Here is a 19,546-nt window from a genome sequence, read left to right as displayed (position 1 = left end):
TTCAATTTTAAAACCACAGGTAATTTAGCTATAATCCACGCTGTTGCTGCAGTTTGACATTTACAAAAATGAAAAGGTATATTTTTAAGATTAAAAGGTACTCTTCGGATAAGGCACAACAATACTAGAGCATGTTCTTGATCACTGGACGATTGAGCAGCCTTGAGGGTGCATCGTTTCCTCTTCATTGTTATCCAGTCAGAGTTTTTGCCTTGTTTACCATTATCCCTCGTAGTTCGTGGGTTGTGCATCGCCAATGATAGGGTCAGTCAATTCTGCAGGTTAATCCTCTTCACAGAGTGATTTTAAAATATTTATAAACTAGTCTTCAATTTGCTGATAGCTGCAAGCAAGTGATATGCATTTTTATAAAATGCATCGTCTGTGTGATTAGCAACAAATTTAAGACAATTGCAGGTAATTAGGAATGTATTTCACACACTAATTCCGTGCCAAATAAGAATTAATTTCCATAGTCTTCCCTTGTTTATGCACATGTTCTTGTAAATGCTTATTTTCCAGTGATTCTCTGCAGTGGATTATACGTGTATGCAAATACCATGAAAGACTGTGTGGCTATTCCTGTCTGGTGCCTCAGTATACAAGTATTTGCTACGCAATAGGCCTCACATTTGCAAGAGTTTAAGCTAATGGCATTGTAGATGACAATGCCTTCTAACACATCAATAAAAAAAATTGCCATTTAAAATTCCAATAGCTCAACCTCTTGTAAATGCAAGACCTAGTTAATTTCAAATAAGCCACCACCATTGACCCGGGCTGCTTGGAAAGTGAAAGCGCACATGGTGTGTGAATGTTGCAGGAGGGCATGTCATGCCTGCAGTAGGATAAACTCATTAAAGAAAATAGTGCTTACAGACTAAATAAGACATGCTGTGTAACAACAGAAGTAAATGGCCCAGTCCTCATGTGAGGTTACAAATGATGACAAGGCAATACTACGGAGGGACTAACAAACTTAATAACGAATCAGAAGCCAGCATTTACAAAAAACAATGACACATGTCAATGAAAACTATTGGCGGTGAGTGGGCGGCTCTTCAAGTCCATTATCTAATACAGCATGACCTGCAGAGCAGCACATGCGCTGCCCAGGGTATACAACCTTTACAACGCAACTTTTACAACGACCTACCATTACCACGCATTTTTTACAACGCAGGATCCATTACAACGCATACCATTACAACGCATGTATTTACAACGCAGGTACCTTTACAACGCATACCATTACAACGTAAGTATTGGTAAGTATATCATTTTATTAAAAATATTATAAGTTTGGGTTTTTGGGTAAAGGGGTATTATTAGGGTTCAGGGTCAGTTTTCAGTTTTTGGGTAAAGGGGTATTTTTAGGGTTTAGGGTCAGTTTTCAGTTTTTGGGTAAAGGGGTATTTTTAGGGTTCAGGGTCAGTTTTCAGTTTTTGGGTAAAGGGGTATTTTTAGGGTTCAGGGTCAGTTTTCAGTTTTTGGGTAAAGGGGTATTTTTAGGGTTCAGGGTCAGTTTTCAGTTTTTGGGTAAAGGGGTATTTTTAGGGTTCAGGGTCAGTTTTCAGTTTTTGGGTAAAGGGGTATTTTTAGGGTTCAGGGTCAGTTTTCAGTTTTTGGGTAAAAGGGTATTTTTAGGGTTCAGGGTCAGTTTTCAGTTTTTGGGTAAAGGGGTATTTTTAGGGTTCAGGGTCAGTTTTCAGTTTTTGGGTAAAAGGGTATTTTTAGGGTTCAGGGTCAGTTTTCAGTTTTTGGGTAAAGGGGTATTTTTAGGGTTCAGGGTCAGTTTTCAGTTTTTGGGTAAAGGGGTATTTTTAGGGTTCAGGGTCAGTTTTCAGTTTTTGGGTAAAGGGGTATTTTTAGGGTTCAGTGTTAGTTTTGGGTTTTTGGGGTACAGGGGTATTTTTAGGGTTCAGGGTCAGTTTGGGGTTTTTGGGTAAAGGGGTATTTTTAGGGTTCAGGGTCAGTTTTGGGTTTTTGGGTAAAGGGGTACAGGGTAAAAAGTAAATATAATTAAATTAAAATTACATTAAATTAAATTGATTAAATTAAATTAATTAAATTAAATTAAATTACATTATATTAATTTTAATTTTAGGTATTTTTAGGGTTCAGGGTCAGTTTTGGGTTTTTGGGTAAAGGGGTACAGGGTAAAAAGTAAATATAATTAAATTTAAATTACATTAAATTAAATTGATTAAATTAATTAAATTAAATTAAATTAAATTAAATTAATTAAATTAAATTAAATTACATTATATTAATTTTAATTAAATTACATTTTAAAAAATATTATATACTTACCAATACTTACGTTGTAATGGTATGCGTTGTAAAGGTACCTGCGTTGTAAATACATGCGTTGTAATGGTATGCGTTGTAATGGATCCTGCGTTGTAAAAAATGCGTGGTAATGGTAGGCGTGGTAAAAGTATGCGTTGTAACGTCATACATCCGCTGCCCAGGTTCAACCTAATAAACGGGATGCACAGTGCTGGTGACCCTGGAGAAAACAAATCTCTCTAGAGTGTGCCTAGCAGGAAAATGCAAAACAGTGGCTTAAAGATGGCGCAGCACTCTGGGCATGGCAAGTTTTGCGCCCCCAAACCTGTGGACTATTAGCACTTCCTGGTGCAAAATTCTAAAAGATAAAAAAAAAAGTAGTAGGAATTTATTTTCTTTAAACATTTTGCATCCCTTAAAAATGGCGCGCCCGGGACAACTGACCCTGTGGCCACGCCCATGCTACACCACTAAGATGACACTCCATATATCACTATCTTTTAAAGAAGTAAATAGACCCCTCTATGGGATATAGGAACATGTTACTTTATCTTTATGTTCGAATCTGTACTGTCTCCCATAGAGTACTATCTGGGTGCACTATCTGTGCACCATATTCTAGATGGCACATGGTTAGTACACCTCTTGAGAGCTTCTTTACCCCTGTGCCCAAATCAAGTCAAGTCAAAAATAATGTTTATTTAGACAGGTGGTTTTTAATCAACATAAAGCACATATAGTCAACTTATCTAAACATTTAGTAAATTATCTAATAATTATTACGATATTTAAAATTCCAGCATCAAAAATTAATATGCCAGCCGTTCAAGTTAAAACATTTAAAAGGCCATAATATTAGATACCACTTCATACTCCTGTATTTATAAAATGTCTCCAAACTGATCAGGGTACCTAATTTTAAAAATTGGGTACTCAAGCCTGATCATTCTTAGCTGTCTCACCAATCATTTTGTTTGATGAGTGTTTTTTCATTTGATTGTATAAGGTTAGCGCCTCTGGAGTTTCTAATTTAAAACCAAAATACAAACAATGTCATTTAAATGTCACATATATTACATTTCATATCGTATTGTAACTGCTAAAGATATTTCATCAGGGCACCTTATTCATTTTATTCATCCATGCATGGCTTCTTAACTGCAGTCATAAACGTTCCAATAACAATTGCTCTGTCCCAATGACGCATATCCATAATAGACTCAACAGCCTGTGTTCCGTTTACTATTCCATATTTAAAAAATAGTGGACATAATATAAATTTCCGCAAGGGCAACACCTTTAAGCAAACCACTAATATGTGCAGAATATCGCATTTTGTGTGTAGCTTCCATGTGCATTTACCATAAGGTTGGATCATTTCTAATTTTATTTTCCCATTTGCATAGTAAGGATTAACACCAGTTCTAGTTCTTAATACTTCGCAACTCAATCAGCGATTTGGTAAAGTGTCAAGGTGAGGGAACTAAGCTCCCTTCTGCCACGAGTTTAGCATAAATTCAACTGATTTTTCCCTCCCAAATACTGCCGATCCCTATCTCAGGATAGTTCTTTTCCTATAGACCTCAGCTCCCCCTTAGAGACTTCAACTTGCAGGGTTTAATAGCAAAGGCTCACCTTCATATCCCTACAAACCGATGTCAGATTTTTTCTGACCCCCCCTTTTGGCCCATTTTAGTTCACTATACTGGATCTCATTTTGCACCAGTGGGAGATTTTCTGTTTCTCTCCCTGACCCAGTTTTTTCCAAAATATTATTAAAGCCGCTTGTGCCAATATGGTATATAAGGTCAGGCTTGCCTTTAGTCTGATGGCCTGCACCATGGAGGAACCTGGCAGGGACATTAAGGTCTTAATACATTTCCCCTCCATCTGATCCCACCCATTTTTACCACTAATGCAAAGTAATTTACCTCCGTGTTGTAGTTGCGGCAGTATCGTGGCCACAAAACTTTTCAGAACTGGCCACTCACCGAAGATAAGGACCTCCAGATGAGTATGCCAACTCAGCACCTTTCAAACCAAATTCCTAAGTATTTTTACTGGATAGCTGTTTTCGATTTAGTGGTTCCCAGATGCCAACTGCATTTATTAGCTTTTTTGCTGAAGCACACAATCTTTGTTTCATCCATTGTTTCCAGTTCACTGTTTATGGCTACAATAATCCCTTAATGTATATACAACTTTCTCTGTAATCCCATCTCTGTCTGGTATAAAATTACCAGGTCATCTGCATACAGAAGAGATGATATATGTTTACCATCTTTTCTAGGCCTAGTGCCTTTTGCCCCCACCATTTTCTTGGGGAGGTCAGCGACAAATATGGAAAATAGCACTTAAGGCCAGAACACACCCCTGTCTTAGTACATTAATAATTTCTATTTTGCGTCAATGACCCCTCTATATCGATAATAACTTGGGCCCAATTGCGTTTGTGTAACTCCTGTATTTTTCCCAAAATTCCCTTTGGGATATCATAATTTATCATGGTTTCCCATGGCCCACCAAATAAAAGGCAGCACAGAAGTCCAAAAAGCACCAGAACAACCTCCCTCTCTGTTCAACTGACTTCCTTGCAATGGACCAGAGGGCAAAGCAGTGGTCAAATGTGGAGTGACCCTCTTTGAATCTTGATTTCAATTCGACCCAATGCTTCAGTATTTCATGTCCATAACATAGCATGTGTGAACGGGCATAGGTGTTGGCTTCTATTCACAGTGCCACATCCCAATAAATTAAGTAATCCCTTTTGACATTACACCAATGTAATTTGTGCACCTATGCAAAAGGTTGGACTGAACGGGCGGAACAAGTGTCTGCAGGCCTTCTGTAATATGGAAGCGAGCAGCAAGAGCACACACATGCCAGAACTCCAGCGATCTTGGCCCTACTGTTTTAACATGATTAAGGCTTTCTTTCATTTTAGTTGAAATCATTTTATTGCCAAACATAACACAACTAGGCAGTCACAAGTAGGATAACTACAAGGATTACGGACTGAACTCAGAAAAAAAGGCAGAGTCAAGACTAGAGAAACAAATGTGTGCCTCATTAAACAATTGTATCAAAATAATGTTGCGGGAGGGGAGAAAGGAGAATTAAGCAGAGTGAGCAACAGCTAAATGATCACTATCTGAGGACAAGGTTAGCCACTTAGCTTGTACACTTTTGCTATCCACTTGAATGAGGACAGGCCATGCTTAAGTTCAGGTGTAAAGTAAGTCCAGTCGAAGGAGACAGCCACTCCACATAAGCACTGAGAGATATTGTGAGCCCTTATCTTTGTTCTAGAGAGCCATGACATATGCTTTTCGGAGGCCTTTGTCACCAACTTCTGGGGAGGCCCCCATAGAAAGAGGACTTTTTTCTAGGTTTAAAAAAGCACATGTTCTGGAGTTAATGCGAAAAAGCAGAGCCAGCATTTGGCTTCACCTAGTGGTATTATCTCTATAGTTGCCTCTTCACAAAAAAACAGTACAGGCTTGTGTTAAAATATATAAACAAATGTTGATGCACAGGGCTGAAGTATATTGCGCCCTCCGCTCCCCCCTCGAGACAGCCCTTCTTCTTTTATGTCTCTACAAAACACTGGGTGCGATCTTCTGGTGTAATTCAGTACCATACCATCATGAGACCACTCTGAGTTACTGTCATAATCGATAAGACATGGAACTCTTTTCTTGTTTTTGGAAAGGACATGCTTCAACGCCACTGTTGCACAGCATGGATTGTTTATTGGTGGCGGTACTTTTTAATCATTGCATAAAGCGTTTTTCTCATTTTTATGGGCTTTGTACCCTTTCTTCCAACGTATCTCAGTAGAGATCTTGAAGGCAGTGTATCCTTTTTATGACACTCATGCATGCCAGGGCAATCATTCTCCTTTAACGTCCCGACATTACATTTTCTTACCTCAAGCTGCCTTGCGTGAAGACACCCTGACGTCATTGCACACACAATAGCTATGACTGATGTTAAAGCCTTGAAAAATGCATTGGAAAGTTTGAATCAATAACTGTTAACTGCACAGCACGGTCTCTCCCCCCATCCACCATGTAAGTGCTTTTTCGAACCTTGTGTGAAAAATGGGACTCCTTTACCCTTGGGTGAAATTAAAAGATAGCCATAGTTGGAGAGTAGAACCAGGTAACAGTGCCACTGCACAAATAGCTACATCAATTCTTATATGTCTGATTCCACGTGTCTTTCCTGCCCCTTCTCTGTATCTCAATTTTTCTCTGCTCTCATTTATTTCCTCTTTCATATTGTCGCCGCCATTCCCTTCCTCGCTCTCTCTCTCTTTGCCAGCTTTCTCACATATGCTTATCTCCTACGGTTTCACACTTTCTTCTCTTCTTTCATGCTTTCTTCTCCTGGCCCCTAATTACCTCTCCTTTTTCTTCCCCCTGCTCCTGTCTCCTTCATTGTCTCTCAACATGCTCTCTCTCTTTTACGTGCTACTGTTCTCTCTTCCCAATCAATTAATATTTGATAAGCGCGCTACTCACCTGTGAGAGTCTCAAAGCGCTGAGGGGGTGGGGTGTAAGGAGCACCTTTGGGGTATCCGAAGAGCCATGTCTTGAGGTCATTCCTGAACTGGTGCAGTGTCGAGATTCATCGGAGGTGAAGCGGGAGTTTGTTTGAGGTCTTGGATGTGCAGTGAGAGAAGGATCTTCCACCTGCTCTGGTCCTGTAGAAGTGAGGGACAGTAGCTAGGGCGAGGTTGGGTGAGCGGAGGTTTCTCTTGGGGGCGTGGAAGGAGATTCGGTCGTTGAGGTATTGGGGTCCGTTGTTGTGGAGGGCTTTGTAGTTGTATGTGGGCAGCTTGATGGTTATTCTTCTTTCATTGGGAAGCCAGTGGAGGTCGCAGAGGTGTTGGGTGATGTGGTCATGTTGTGGGATATCTGGGATAAGCCTGGCTGCGGTGTTCTGGACTATCTAAAGTTTGCGGAGGAGTTTTTTGTTGATTCCGGCATTGAGGGCGTTGCCATAGTCTAGTCTACTGGTGACGAGTGCATGGGTGACGGTTTTCCTGGAGTCGGGGGAATCCACTTGAACGTCTTGCGAAGTATGCGGAGAGTGTTGAAGTATGCTGAGGATACAGCATTGATCTGATGATTCATGGTGAGTGAAGAGTCAAGTATGATGCCGAGGTTGGATGCATGGTCCGTTAGGGTGGGAGTGTTTCCGAGGGCGGGAGGCCACCAGGTGTTGTCCATTGCGGAGGGGATGGAGCCGAGAATCAGGACTCCTGTTTTCTCCGAGTTTAGCTTCAGGCAACTGTTGCTCATCCAGGTCGCGACGGATTTCATCCCTTCTTGTAAGTTGCGGTTGGTGATGTTGGGTTCCTTGTTGGAGGAGAGGATGAGCTGGGTGTCATCGGCATCTGAGACTATGTTGAGGCCGTGGTTTATGACGATGGTTGCGAGGGGGGCCATGTAAACATTGAAAAGGGGGAGGGGGAGGCTGAGGGAGGATCCTTGGGATACTCCGCATCTGATCTCTGTCAATTCTGAGAGGCAGGGCGGGAGTCTTATTCTCTGTGTTCTGCCTGAGAGGAAATATCGTATCCAGTCTAAGGCTTTTTCTCGGAAGCAGGCATTGAGGAGTCTGGTGGCTAGGGTGTGATGGGAGAATGTGTTAAAGGCTGCTGATAGGTCCAGGACGATGAGGGCTGCCGCGTGGCCTTGGTCGAGGAGGGTGCGCATGTCATCAGTATCGGCGCAGAGGTCGGTCTCAGTGCTGTGGTTGCTATGGAATCCGGATGGAGAGGTGTCTAGGATGCTGTTGATTTCTATGAAGTGTACTAGCTGGTTGTTGACGGCATTTTCGATGACTTTGGCAGCAAAAGTAAACAGTGAGAAGGGCCTGAAGTAGTTGAGGTCCATTGGGTCTGAGAAGGGCTTCTTTAGGGTGGGGTTGACTTCGGCGTGCTTCAAGCTGTTGGGGAATGTGGCGGTCTTGAGGGAGCAGTTGATAGTTCGGCGTAGCTCAGGTGCGATGGCGGTTGCGGGCCTGTGGAAAATATGTGGCGGGCAGGGGTCAGAAGGTGCTCCGTAGTGGATGCTCTTCATTGTCTTTAAGGTGTCTTCTGTGGTGAGAGGGGTCCAGGTGAGGAAGGTCTGGTGGGTGGTGTCGTTGGGGGTGGGAGTTGAGGCAGTGTTATGGTCTTGGTCGTCGAAGTTGTCATAGAGCGTCTTGATCTTGAGGAGAAAGAAGGAGCTGAGTTTGTTGCAGAGGTCTTGGGAGCGAGGGACGTCTGTTGTTTCACTGTTGAGCTTGGCAAATTCCTGTATGATGGCAAAAAGTTCCTTGGAGTTGTTGGCGTTGGAGAGGATTCTGTCTTGGATGAAGTTTTTCTCAGTTGATTTGATGAGTTGGTGGTGTGCTGTGATGGCTGTTTTGTAGGCAGTGTGTGGTTCCAGGGTTTTTCTGTTTCTCCATGTCTTCTCCAGTTATCAGCAGGAGCGTTTGGATTCTCAGAGTTCAGTGGTGAACCAGTTGGTTTTCTTGTTGTGTTGTCTTGTGGTGTTCTGGAGGGGGGCGAGAGTCTTGGCACGGTTGGTGATCCAGTGGTGGAGGTTGTTTGCCGCTGTGTTGGCGACTGTCCCAACCTCCCTTCAATCTCTGTCATCTTTATGCACTTCATCCTCCTTCACTTTCCCATCTATTTCCTGTCTCTTTAGTCTCACCCACATCCTATTTGGTGCTCCTCTTTACTTTTTGTCTTCATCGTATCTCCTTTCTCGTCCATATCGACTTCCCTTTTTTACTTTTCCCTTTCCATCTTACCTTCCTCACACTTTTTTTTCTCTCCCTTTCATCTCTGTTTTGCACTTCCCCCATAGTTCTCTCCTCCTTTTTTTCTTCTTTCTTCTTCCCCTTTTCTTCCAACTTTATAGCTTGTCTTGTGAAACGAGCACCAGCAAACACTAGAGGTGTGGCTTTAATGTGCTAACACATAACAGAGGCATCCGCAAATGCTGTTTAGAGGCCATGCGTTAACAAATGTTTTTATCAGCCAATGCTGTGAAAAAATAAGGATTGCTTTCTGTATAGAATGTACATAGGAGATAAATAATTAAATGTGACACACAACTTGATGATTGAGTGCTCTTTTCAGATGTAAAATTTGCCCAAACAAATGCCAGCTGAAGCACTTTATGAGAGGTACAATGATACACAAAATAGCCAATAGCAAGGGGTGAGTGAGTAATGGTCCTCTGGGCTGAACCAAGATCCACCCACCCTATGTACATTTTGAAGAAATAGTAACAATACGTCGGGCGGACATCTGCACTCTCAAGGCAGACCTAAAAAAAAAAAACAGCGGACCCGTTAAATAATCTTCTAAAAATGAAAGGGAAGATGCAGTCACTTCGCTCGCTATGTCCCGGTGCCACTTGAACACTAATAGCTTGACTTCAACGTGCTTGCCTATAACAATGATGTAATGTGGATGAAGCTATTTGTATGTTTAATCCAAAACAATGTCATTGAACAAGTTTGTTTTATACTGCAATTGGCTTACCAGGTCAGCAGTTTTGAAAGTCACAGACCACATAATGCTCGTCGCGTCACCCAGGATTAAGCACTCATCGGCCACTCATTGATGTATCATTGTGGGAAGCCTTTTCAACAATTGTTATAAACTGAATTTGAATACACATTAAAAGATATGGCAAACTTTGACAGTAGGAAGTTCTGTGGATGGGACGCTCTGAACTGTGGTTTCTCCATGCAAACTAATTGACACACTTGCTCCCACTGCTTTGCTCTCTTTTTGAACCTTTTAACAATATGAACGCAAAGTCAGCCCTTACTACAGAGCTATATAGACATCAACTTGAGTTGATTTAAGATATATAATGTCGTTTTTACTCATCAAAAATGAAACAAAATTACTTACAGGATCGTTATATGGGACTCTTCAAAAGTGTGAATAGATTGCTAGTAAAGCACTACCAGCCCTAGAGAATCCGAAAAAAACGCTGACCACTAATTGGCTGTCAGATCTTGTTAGCTCAATTTTGAAAAAACAGATTAGTTGCTGTTGTCTGCCTCTGCAGCACATTTGAACAGCAACAGAAGTTACTTAGTATCAGATGGAGCCACAGGAGAGTGTGGGAGCGAAGTATGCGCACCGTTGTGCAAGCGGTAAGTGTAAACTCATTATGCTTAAAATATATACTTTCTGTCCGGGGCGAGGTGAAGTATTTTATAATCAAACTATTTCTGTTATTTGGAAAAGGCAATACATCTACATCTTGGAAAGACAGCATCAAGGTTAACAAATAAATGTTAGCATGCTAACCAGACGCTGGATTGACTCATTTGTACATGCAATATTCATTTCCAAAACAATGTCTTGCAGAGGAAAACCATTTCCTCTATTTTTTTTTAGAGATGTTGACAACTTTTAATTCTTTATTTTTTTAATGGACCGAAGAATGCATTGCGAGAGCATGATGTCTGCCTAAAACATTTAGAAAATTGTTAAACAGTTATTACGTTGTCGGGATGTAAATGTAAGTGCATGTCGGAAGGACAGCACAGATTGTGTAAATCCGAACCTATCTTGTTTATCTGGCTCATTTTTCTTTGAAATCCTTTCCCTCGCTCTTGCTCTCATCCCTCCATGCCAGTTTTACTTTTTGCTTCTCTGCTCTTGAATAACACGTTTCGTGTTCTTTATATAATCTCATTTATACTTCGTTCAATTATAATTAAAAAATGTTCTAAAGAAAGAAAGACACATTGTTTGATTGTTCTGTCTCTAATCGCACTGGGTAATGCAGGAAACACATATGTTGTACTGCTTGCCTGTGTATTTTGCTATAACTTACTTCTTTGTAAATGATTTGCCAATTCCAAGATTTAGCTCAAATGAATTGCATTATTGCATTAAGTGTACTTACGTAGAGTCGGGCTGCAACCATCGAAAGAGTTCTCGAAGGATAAGATAACACCCAAGGATGAAGCAAGGCAGCAATGAAAAGCCGAAGATTACGGCACAGCCTGTCAGAATGGGCGTTCCTGGGAGCTTGAGTACCCGGGGTTGAGTGATTGAGCGGGGATGCAGTGTCTGTGGGCCCGGACTACGCAGACGATGAGTTCCCATTCAGTGTTGGGAGTTGGGACATAGGAGCAGGCCGAGGATTGTAAATGTAAATGTAGTTGAGCTTATATAGCGCACAGCTACCCGCAGTGGGTTTCCCGGCGCTTGCTTAGGGAACCCTTCCTGGTATTCCCCTGTGAGATAGCAGGGTATCCACAAGGTGAAAGTCAGGCATCCCGCCGCGAGGGGCCGTTGTGGAGATTAAGCAAGCTATTGCCCAGAGTCGCAGAGTGTGAACCCGTGAGTCGAGGAGGCACCGGGGCGAGAATTATCGAGTCCGTGGAATTTTTAACCCAAGACCCCGCCGAGGCGGGTAATTGAACCCTGGTCCAGGACCGATCTCAAGCTTCCGGGTCTGCTGCCTCTAACCCCTGAGCTACACTTCTCCACTCATTGGTACGCAACCTATCGGTGGGTGTGAGGGCTAGAACCTGGTTACCCAGGTCTGAGACTAATTGCCACCTTTGACTTTGAAGACAACCACAATAGCGGTGGTTCTGCCCCTCATAGTGAGTGCTGAGACTTCTTAGTTTTGGCAGATGCCGTGAGGAGTACACTGGCAGGACTGACGGAAAGGCAGAGTAGTGCTTAAGACAGAAAGGCTGAGTAGTGTTTAGTGCCTCAAAGTGGAACACTGGAGCAGGAAGCCTCTAGAGTACCACAGGCAAGGCAAAGGGCTCCAGGGACACATTATTAATAACAGTGCACAGTGGCCAGTCGGAGGCCTGGGCTACTTGGCAGTCTGCAAGTGGAGATGCTACCCTGAATCACCAATCTGGCTTGTGGGCTTCCATTAGGTCATTGCATGTGAACTGTTGTGTGCATCCACATGTCCATCTGATCAGGGTCCTTTGGGAATGCTGCATGGCGCCTGGTCCTCAAAACAGAGTGGCAGCCAGCCCCCTGGAGATCAGAAGTAAAGCCATAGACTTACCACAAGGGACAGTGAAGGCGCTGCGCCTCCCTGTCCCCCTTCATTTTATCTCTGAAACTATTACTGGAAGTGACTAGTGAAGAGAAATAAAGAGGTTGTTTAACATCTGATTCCCTAACCTGCCTCTATCTCAGGAGTAACACTTAGCGCCAGGACACCCACGGGTAACAGAGCGCTGTATAAATGCCAAAAATAAATAAATAAATACATAGGATATAATGAAGCCCATCTTCCATCGAACTTCTCACTGTTGTCAGAATGTTATTATTTGCAATTCATGATCTTCAGATTTGCTGGGAAGAGGAGAATGCAACCTAAGGGAGTGTGGAGTGAAAGAAATTCTCCTCTTCCCAGCAAAGCTGAAGATCTTCAATTGCAATGAATAACCTTCTGACAGCAGTGAGAAGTTCGATGGAAGATGGTCAGTGGATCAACCGGTGGCTTTTAAGGACTCACCAGGCTGATCTTGTGGAGAGGGAAATGTAACAAAAGAAGGAAGTTGAGGAACAGTACAGATGAGATCAATAGAAAAATGTGGAAGACATGGTTAAATGGTGAAAGACTGAATTTGAAAAGCTGGATCGCTCATCAAATGCCAGAAACACCATGGCAGGTTCTGTCATTGACTGAGAAAATGAAAACTCGGACATCATGCCTTTACCAACAGTAATTCCCATGGCATAAGACAAAGTTAGCTGAGACATACTGCAAAGTATCCTTCAGTACCCCGTTGGAATAGCATTAGATTGAGCATCTAAGTCGTTTGCTTAGTGTCTTTCAGTTTAGGAGAATTTGAAGGCGTGAGTTTACTTACAGCATCAGCACGTGAATCAATGGCATGGAGGTAAATGATAAGTCAGTAATGGGACTCGAACATGGCCGTGGAAGTCATGCATTTGATAAGTAACTCTTGAACAAATAGGGGGAATGGGCACATGCACCACACACTAGACATCCCCCATGCGCTCAAAGGCCCAAAAGCAGTTTGATAATGCTTGCTGTGTGATATCTGGTTCCTTGTTTAATCGGGCTATGGGGGGAGTTTATTGGTTGTTGTAGTGTTGGTTCTTTTGTTGATCAGATTTTTTGTCCAAAGAAGGTAGAGGCTGTGTCTCATGGTTTAGTGTGGCAGTTATTTGTCGTCGGTAGTGAGAGAGTTGCATTCTTATGCTTAGTATTCGGGCATATACATTTGTGACTTGGAACGTGAAGGTAATGGGTAAAGTTATATAAGATACATGCTTATTTGAAAAGATGAGGTGTAGACATTGCATGTTTGTAGGAGACACACTTGCTTCTGTCAAATTGCTCTAGACTCCATAAAAAATGGAGGGAACAGTAGTTGTTTTGCACTTTGTACTCCTCATATGGTAGAGGGATGCTTATGTGTGTCTGTGTGGGAATACACTTTATTGATAAGTTTGTTAAAAGATATCAAGAAAGGGAAGTATGTTATAGTGAAACGGTTGGTAGACGGCAGCCGGGTTGATAGCATTTTGTATATATATTAACCACCTCATCGAAGGCAGACTTTCTTGCTGCACTGCAGACACATTCAACATCTCACATACAATATCCTATGGTATTGAAACTGAATTTCAATGATCTGGGAGACTTACATGTAGATAGATGATTCCCTCAATTGTCCAACACTGATGCTGTCAAGACGTGAGCACTGTTTGCAATAGTTGACTTATGCATGACACTTGTTACACTCCAATTCGGTGGAATGTTTGTATTCATATGGTGTACACAATCAACTTTCCAGGCTAGAATTGGAGCTACTATCTGAACCCTTACATGGAAGAATAGTCCATCTAGCTTGGACATTGTCCAATGACTGCCCGTACTTCCGCACTTACAATGGTGGGCACTGGTCACTCACATACCCAGCTGAAGGCTGCTTTGTTGACATGCGTACCCTCTGATGACACAATCTAGGGCACTTAAGAGAATATTTTTAGGTTAATGCTGGTTCGACTGGGGACAGTTTGATGTAGTGGGCCCCATTTAAGGTATACAAATGAGTCATGTGTTTCACAACAACATGTAGGCTTCGTACAACACCCACAGAGGCGATTGTATGGGTTTCGACCAATTTTAAGCTTGAAGATCAATAGGACAAAATCTTGTGAGTACCAGGGACAGCTGCGACTAGATGGATGGTAAAAGATTTGAGTGAACTACCTCTCTCCCTGGACACATTTTGCTATTTGTTCAAATTTGCCACCCCGAGGCAGAGCTAATGGCAGGCAATTTAACAAACTCAATAGTAAATATCAGTGAATTGTCAAAGTTTTGAAAGCATCTACCCGTTTTGGCAATAGGCAGAATAGCCTTACTTGCTTTACTCCTTTTCAGTACACCTTTTGTGCTTGCCTGGTAACATCTACATCAAAATAAACAGTTTGATATTTGACTTCATCTGTGGAGGGAGCAGACCAAGGACCTCTTACAGTTCCCTATTTCTGAAGGTGGTCTGGAAATGGAGCAGTGTTATCTCACTGCCCGGTTTCAGTGTGTGAGGGACACAGGGTAGTCACGAGATTAGATACATGAGTGATGTGACCCCCGGAGACTGCCGTACAGAGCTGTCATGACCCTCTCCTCTCGCTGATGGAAGTGGCAGGATTGTAGATAGATGTCTCTGACGCACTTGTGTGGGGGTGGTGTACTTACCAATGTGGGCGCTGCCCTCTTTTGGGAAATTGGCTAGACGGACTAATGTGCAGACCTGGGGGAAGGTGTGGGATCTGGTTCATGTAAATGTGCTGCACCCCTTTCAGAGTCGTAGACAGGTACATGACATCCACCGCAGGCAGCGCCTTACATTCAAGCGTAGAGAAACAGTTTCGAACAGATGTGGGACACCCTGCTGGGTTTAGCTGAGCAATATGCAGTAATAATAATATAATATGCAATAATAGTAATATAATATGCAGTGCTGTCACTGATGTGGATGTTGGCTAATGACAGGAAAGCCCCGATTCTAGTGCTTACCGCACTCCTGGGCATGACCAAGATAGGACTGACGTCATTGAGAACATGATGGGTGGTGGACGTGGGAAGACATAAGGATGGAAACTGGCGTTGGGGTTTGGAACATCCAAAGCTGGTTTCCAGGAGCGTTCTATTTGAATTGATTCCGCATAACATACTCCATCGCACCTCTCTGACACTGCATCGCTTGCACAGCCTGCAGCCCCGGAAGTGTGCCCCAGCTGCTTGGCATATTTTCCTTGTACTACAGCATACATGCATATTGGAAATCTGTGGTATGCCACTCAACTCGACTGCGGGCATCACGATACACCAGAATCGCAGGACATAATGCATATCAGGATTGTTGAAGAGATCGCAGCAAAATAAAATGACACACGCATTTGCAGACCTGACTTTGCTACTGACGAACAGGCATATAGGCATGAAAATGCTCCACAGGTCACCCATTGGCTTAGGCAGTTCAATAGATTGGGGGCGGCGGGGAGAGGGGTAGGAGAGAGGGGGCGCTGAGAGGGAGGCAATGTCTAGTGCTCCTGGACAAAGGTGGGTGCCTGTCCGAATAACGGAATGTTACAAATTCCTATTAAATCTGGGACTCAGGAACGACACGAGGCCCCCCGAATCTTGAGTGCGCACGCGGCTTTGTAGAAATGTTTATGCAGCATTGAGGTTGTCAGGCGCAGGCATGACCAGGAGAAATTGGGAAGGGCCTTCCTTATATTCTTAAAATGTTGAATAGAAAGTGCTGACAATGTCTAGGCGACCAATCAACGTTTGCAGATGACTGCTGATAGCAATATCTTTTGTTATCTTGTGAATGTGATTGTGAATATCTAGAATAATATAAAAGCCATTTCTTTATGTAAAAACCTATGATAAATATATTTTAAAAAGCACAACTGATTCCAAGAATAAAGAGCATTGCTTTAATTTCCACTTCAATGTTTTCAATACCTTGTTGTGAATGTTTCAGCACAACTTTATTCTTTCTCAATTTTTCTATTTAAGATGTGAATGAACATAACTTTCGATTGTGTGCCTTGGGAATACAGTTTCTATTGCTTATCGTTATTGTCCGTGCTTGGGTGTGCATGCATGAAACTTTTTTAATTAAAGTAAATGATTTTACAATCTCAGTGTGCCTTTTAGCAAGGGGTAATGGTATGAAAAAGGAAATATGCAGCCTGGCTTTATTGTCTAGAGTCTAGGTAAATTACTCTGGCTATTAAACACATTTCTAATGAAGGTTTTGGATGGCTGGAGGTAGATAATAAGAGTAGTTTCTTTTATTTTGTATTTTGCAGGCTGTTCATACCGGAATGCGCGCATACATTCATGATAAAAGTTCTATCATCGGATCTCAAGGGGAGCATTCGGGGGTGAGGACCTACTTCTTCAGTGCAGACACCCAAGAGGATATGAATGGCTGGACCAGAGCAATGAATCAGTCCGCTCTTATGCAAACATGTTCATCATCCAAGAGGCAAGTTATGCATGCTACTTGTCTGACCATTGTGGGCTGTACATCTTTATGAGGTGCCATGTTAGCGAGCTAAATTTAATATTTGAGGCACGTAGTAATAGTCGTGTTGATAATAGTTGTGTGGTGATCCCATTTGGTGTAAGTAACTCTTCCATCCGGTCTCCATCATATGCAGCATGTATGTGAGACCGACATCCATGTCATATATATTATTATAGTTTCCTGCCGAACATGGATCCTATACCTTGCCTTAGTAACAGCTACCGAGGAGTAGGTATGCATGTATGGTCTGACCAATGTACTTCATGCCAAGCTGTAGACCTAATCTGCAATCTGTGGCAGTCACAGTGCATGTTCAAGGGACAATAGCTCTGCCAGGCCCTGCAATGAAGGCTGAGAGATGGTATCTTTATCATACTGTTAGATACACTGTGCTTTGAGAACAACCCCGATATAACAAAGCATGTGAATTCTATGTTATCTTTTGGTACCACTAAATATTTATCTTTTTGCCGCTGGGCTATGATGAGTACGCACCAGGTATACATGGGAAATGATTAGGTAGAATGTTGATGGTGGCCACACCTACTATTAGCAATGGAATCGCTAAATTAAGAGATTATAAATATTTTCTTTAAAGGCATTAACCAGGGTTCATTGGCCATCCTGTTTATAAATGATGGTTTCTCTGACAGCCTAAGTGTTGCAAATGGCTGATTTTTTAGTGCCATTGAGCATCATTTCTATTTTCTCCTCCACGAAGAGATCTCACTGCCAAAGGGCTTGCCCAGTAATTCTTATATGACCTATAATGACTCTCCCCTGTTTTTGGATGCCCAGATAACTATTTGTCATAGTACTGAAGCACATGTTAGTATCATCAGATTTCTTTTACCCAGGAAGTTACTCTATTCTCCGTTCTTTCTGTTCCAGTTAATGACACTGATTTGTGCATGCCAGTGGTTCCGATCGAACTGCTGATATGACTTTGACGGAATTGAGGATGTCCAGTGGGTACAGATGCTTTTGATGTTGTTTGGTTCAGCCATGAAATTCAAAGTATTACATTCTAAGATGCAATCTGTTGATACTTAGAAAACTAGTTCTTAAACTGAACCTTAAAGAATGATGTTCCCGCACCCCTTCTCTTGGACACACCCAACTTTCCAATATATGAAAAGGTAGTTTTTCAATAAAGTGCTATGGAACGTCTGCAAACATTATTGTTTTGTCTTGAATTTTAGCACTGATGACTGTCGACTGTCCCCAAAGTCACTCAAGATTACCTACTTCCATTGCTTCTTATCTGCCTGTGTTGGATACTACTGACAAACCTGTTCAAAGCAAACTATTTTATTGAGGAGCACATCTTATGGATGAAAATGTGTAACACTTGGTCTGCCATTTGGGTATCTTCAATAGGGTTTACTCTGAATCTTAACAAAGAAATCTGATGGGTGGGTTTAAGAGACTCTAGGGGCTTGATTCAAATCTAGTATTACAGGTGACACAGAATGAAAAGAGTGTCAAAACAAAGTATTCCTAGTATTCTCTCCATAACACTGGGTGTTCAAAGCAATTGACTGTATCTGTGGCTTATGCATCAATGATACTGGTAAGCACCATTTTGGAGAATCTGTTGGTCCATGTACAAACACTTGTCTCAGTTTTAATCTGATTGCAGTACATTATAAATAAAAAAAATGCTAGAAATAATGTAATATATGCTTAACTATACATACATTCTGATCTTCAAGTTGGCCATGTCTTTTAATGAATTTTTTTTGTCCAAATAGGGAACTAGAAAAAATGGATTGGCAGTCGGTACCTGAAACCAACCACATAGATTCCTGCAAAAATTGTGGAAAATCAGAGATGGTGCAAACACAAGAAGATTTCCAAAGAACAGAAGAAATCTTTGTCAAGGACAAACGTGAGGGTACAAAGAAGGGGAGCGAAGGTGAAGATCGTTATACTTTCAAAAGAGACACATCAGAAGCAAATCAAGGAAAATCAACATATCCACTAACAGCAACAAGTGTTCAGAAAGGGTTCACAGAATTTGCAAGTTTACCTCGGTCTCACACGTCTCAACCTAAGTCAGTTGAAAGAAATGGAACTCTTCCAAGCTCAAAGAGCATGAGTGTTGAGCCAGCAGAAGTGAATGGTACTGGTTTCTATACAAGAGGGTTTGTTTCAAGGACACATCCCGAAAAACAAGCACAAAGGAAAAACAACTTAGTCCAAGTTGAGCACTGGGTGAAGGTGCAGAAAGGAGATGCCAAAAGGTTAGTGAAAAATTGTTTAGTATGATTCTCTGATGGGTTTGTTCCTGAAGACAACAGTGCTTTTTGTTTTCCTTTCTATATAAGAATCATACACTGTTGAGTTCTAAAATATATTATCATTTTAATAGGTTTATGAATCAGCAAGAGCGTGCGTGCAAGCACAACAACCTACAGCTGCTCTGTATTACTTTTTTTCCACATGACCATATATTTCCTGCAAGGCAGTCTTGCCTGGTATCCCTCAAATGGCTTGGCATTTGTGTAATGCCAAGCCACAATTGCCACTCTGCCCTGAATCCACTATGAGGCTGTGTCTTATCTAATTGATCCTTCTTGTTAGTGAGCCAAGATCTTTTGAAGCCAATACTTCTCCAGACCACAAATGTACAGTTCATAATAGCCCACATCTC

At 42.0% G+C, this 19,546-nt stretch overlaps 1 protein-coding gene across 7 annotated transcripts in view; it reads left to right on the top strand.

The window, feature by feature from the left end:
- The window catches only part of PLEKHA7 (pleckstrin homology domain containing A7), a 988,577-nt gene that overhangs the window by 670,140 nt on the left and 298,891 nt on the right, over positions 1-19,546 (top strand). For all 7 annotated transcript variants that reach the window (XM_078681034.1, XM_078681032.1, XM_078681039.1 and 4 more), the window contains 2 exons: positions 16,670-16,848; positions 18,645-19,136. In XM_078681034.1, coding sequence (XP_078537160.1) covers positions 16,670-16,848; positions 18,645-19,136 — 671 coding nt within the window. The remainder of the gene's footprint in view (positions 1-16,669; positions 16,849-18,644; positions 19,137-19,546) is intronic.

The sequence above is a fragment of the Lissotriton helveticus genome, chromosome 3_1 (genome assembly GCF_964261635.1).
Source record: "Lissotriton helveticus chromosome 3_1, aLisHel1.1, whole genome shotgun sequence".
NCBI lineage: Eukaryota > Metazoa > Chordata > Amphibia > Caudata > Salamandridae > Lissotriton > Lissotriton helveticus.
Note: the sequence above shows the minus strand (reverse complement) of the source record. Positions and strands in the feature narration are given on the sequence as shown.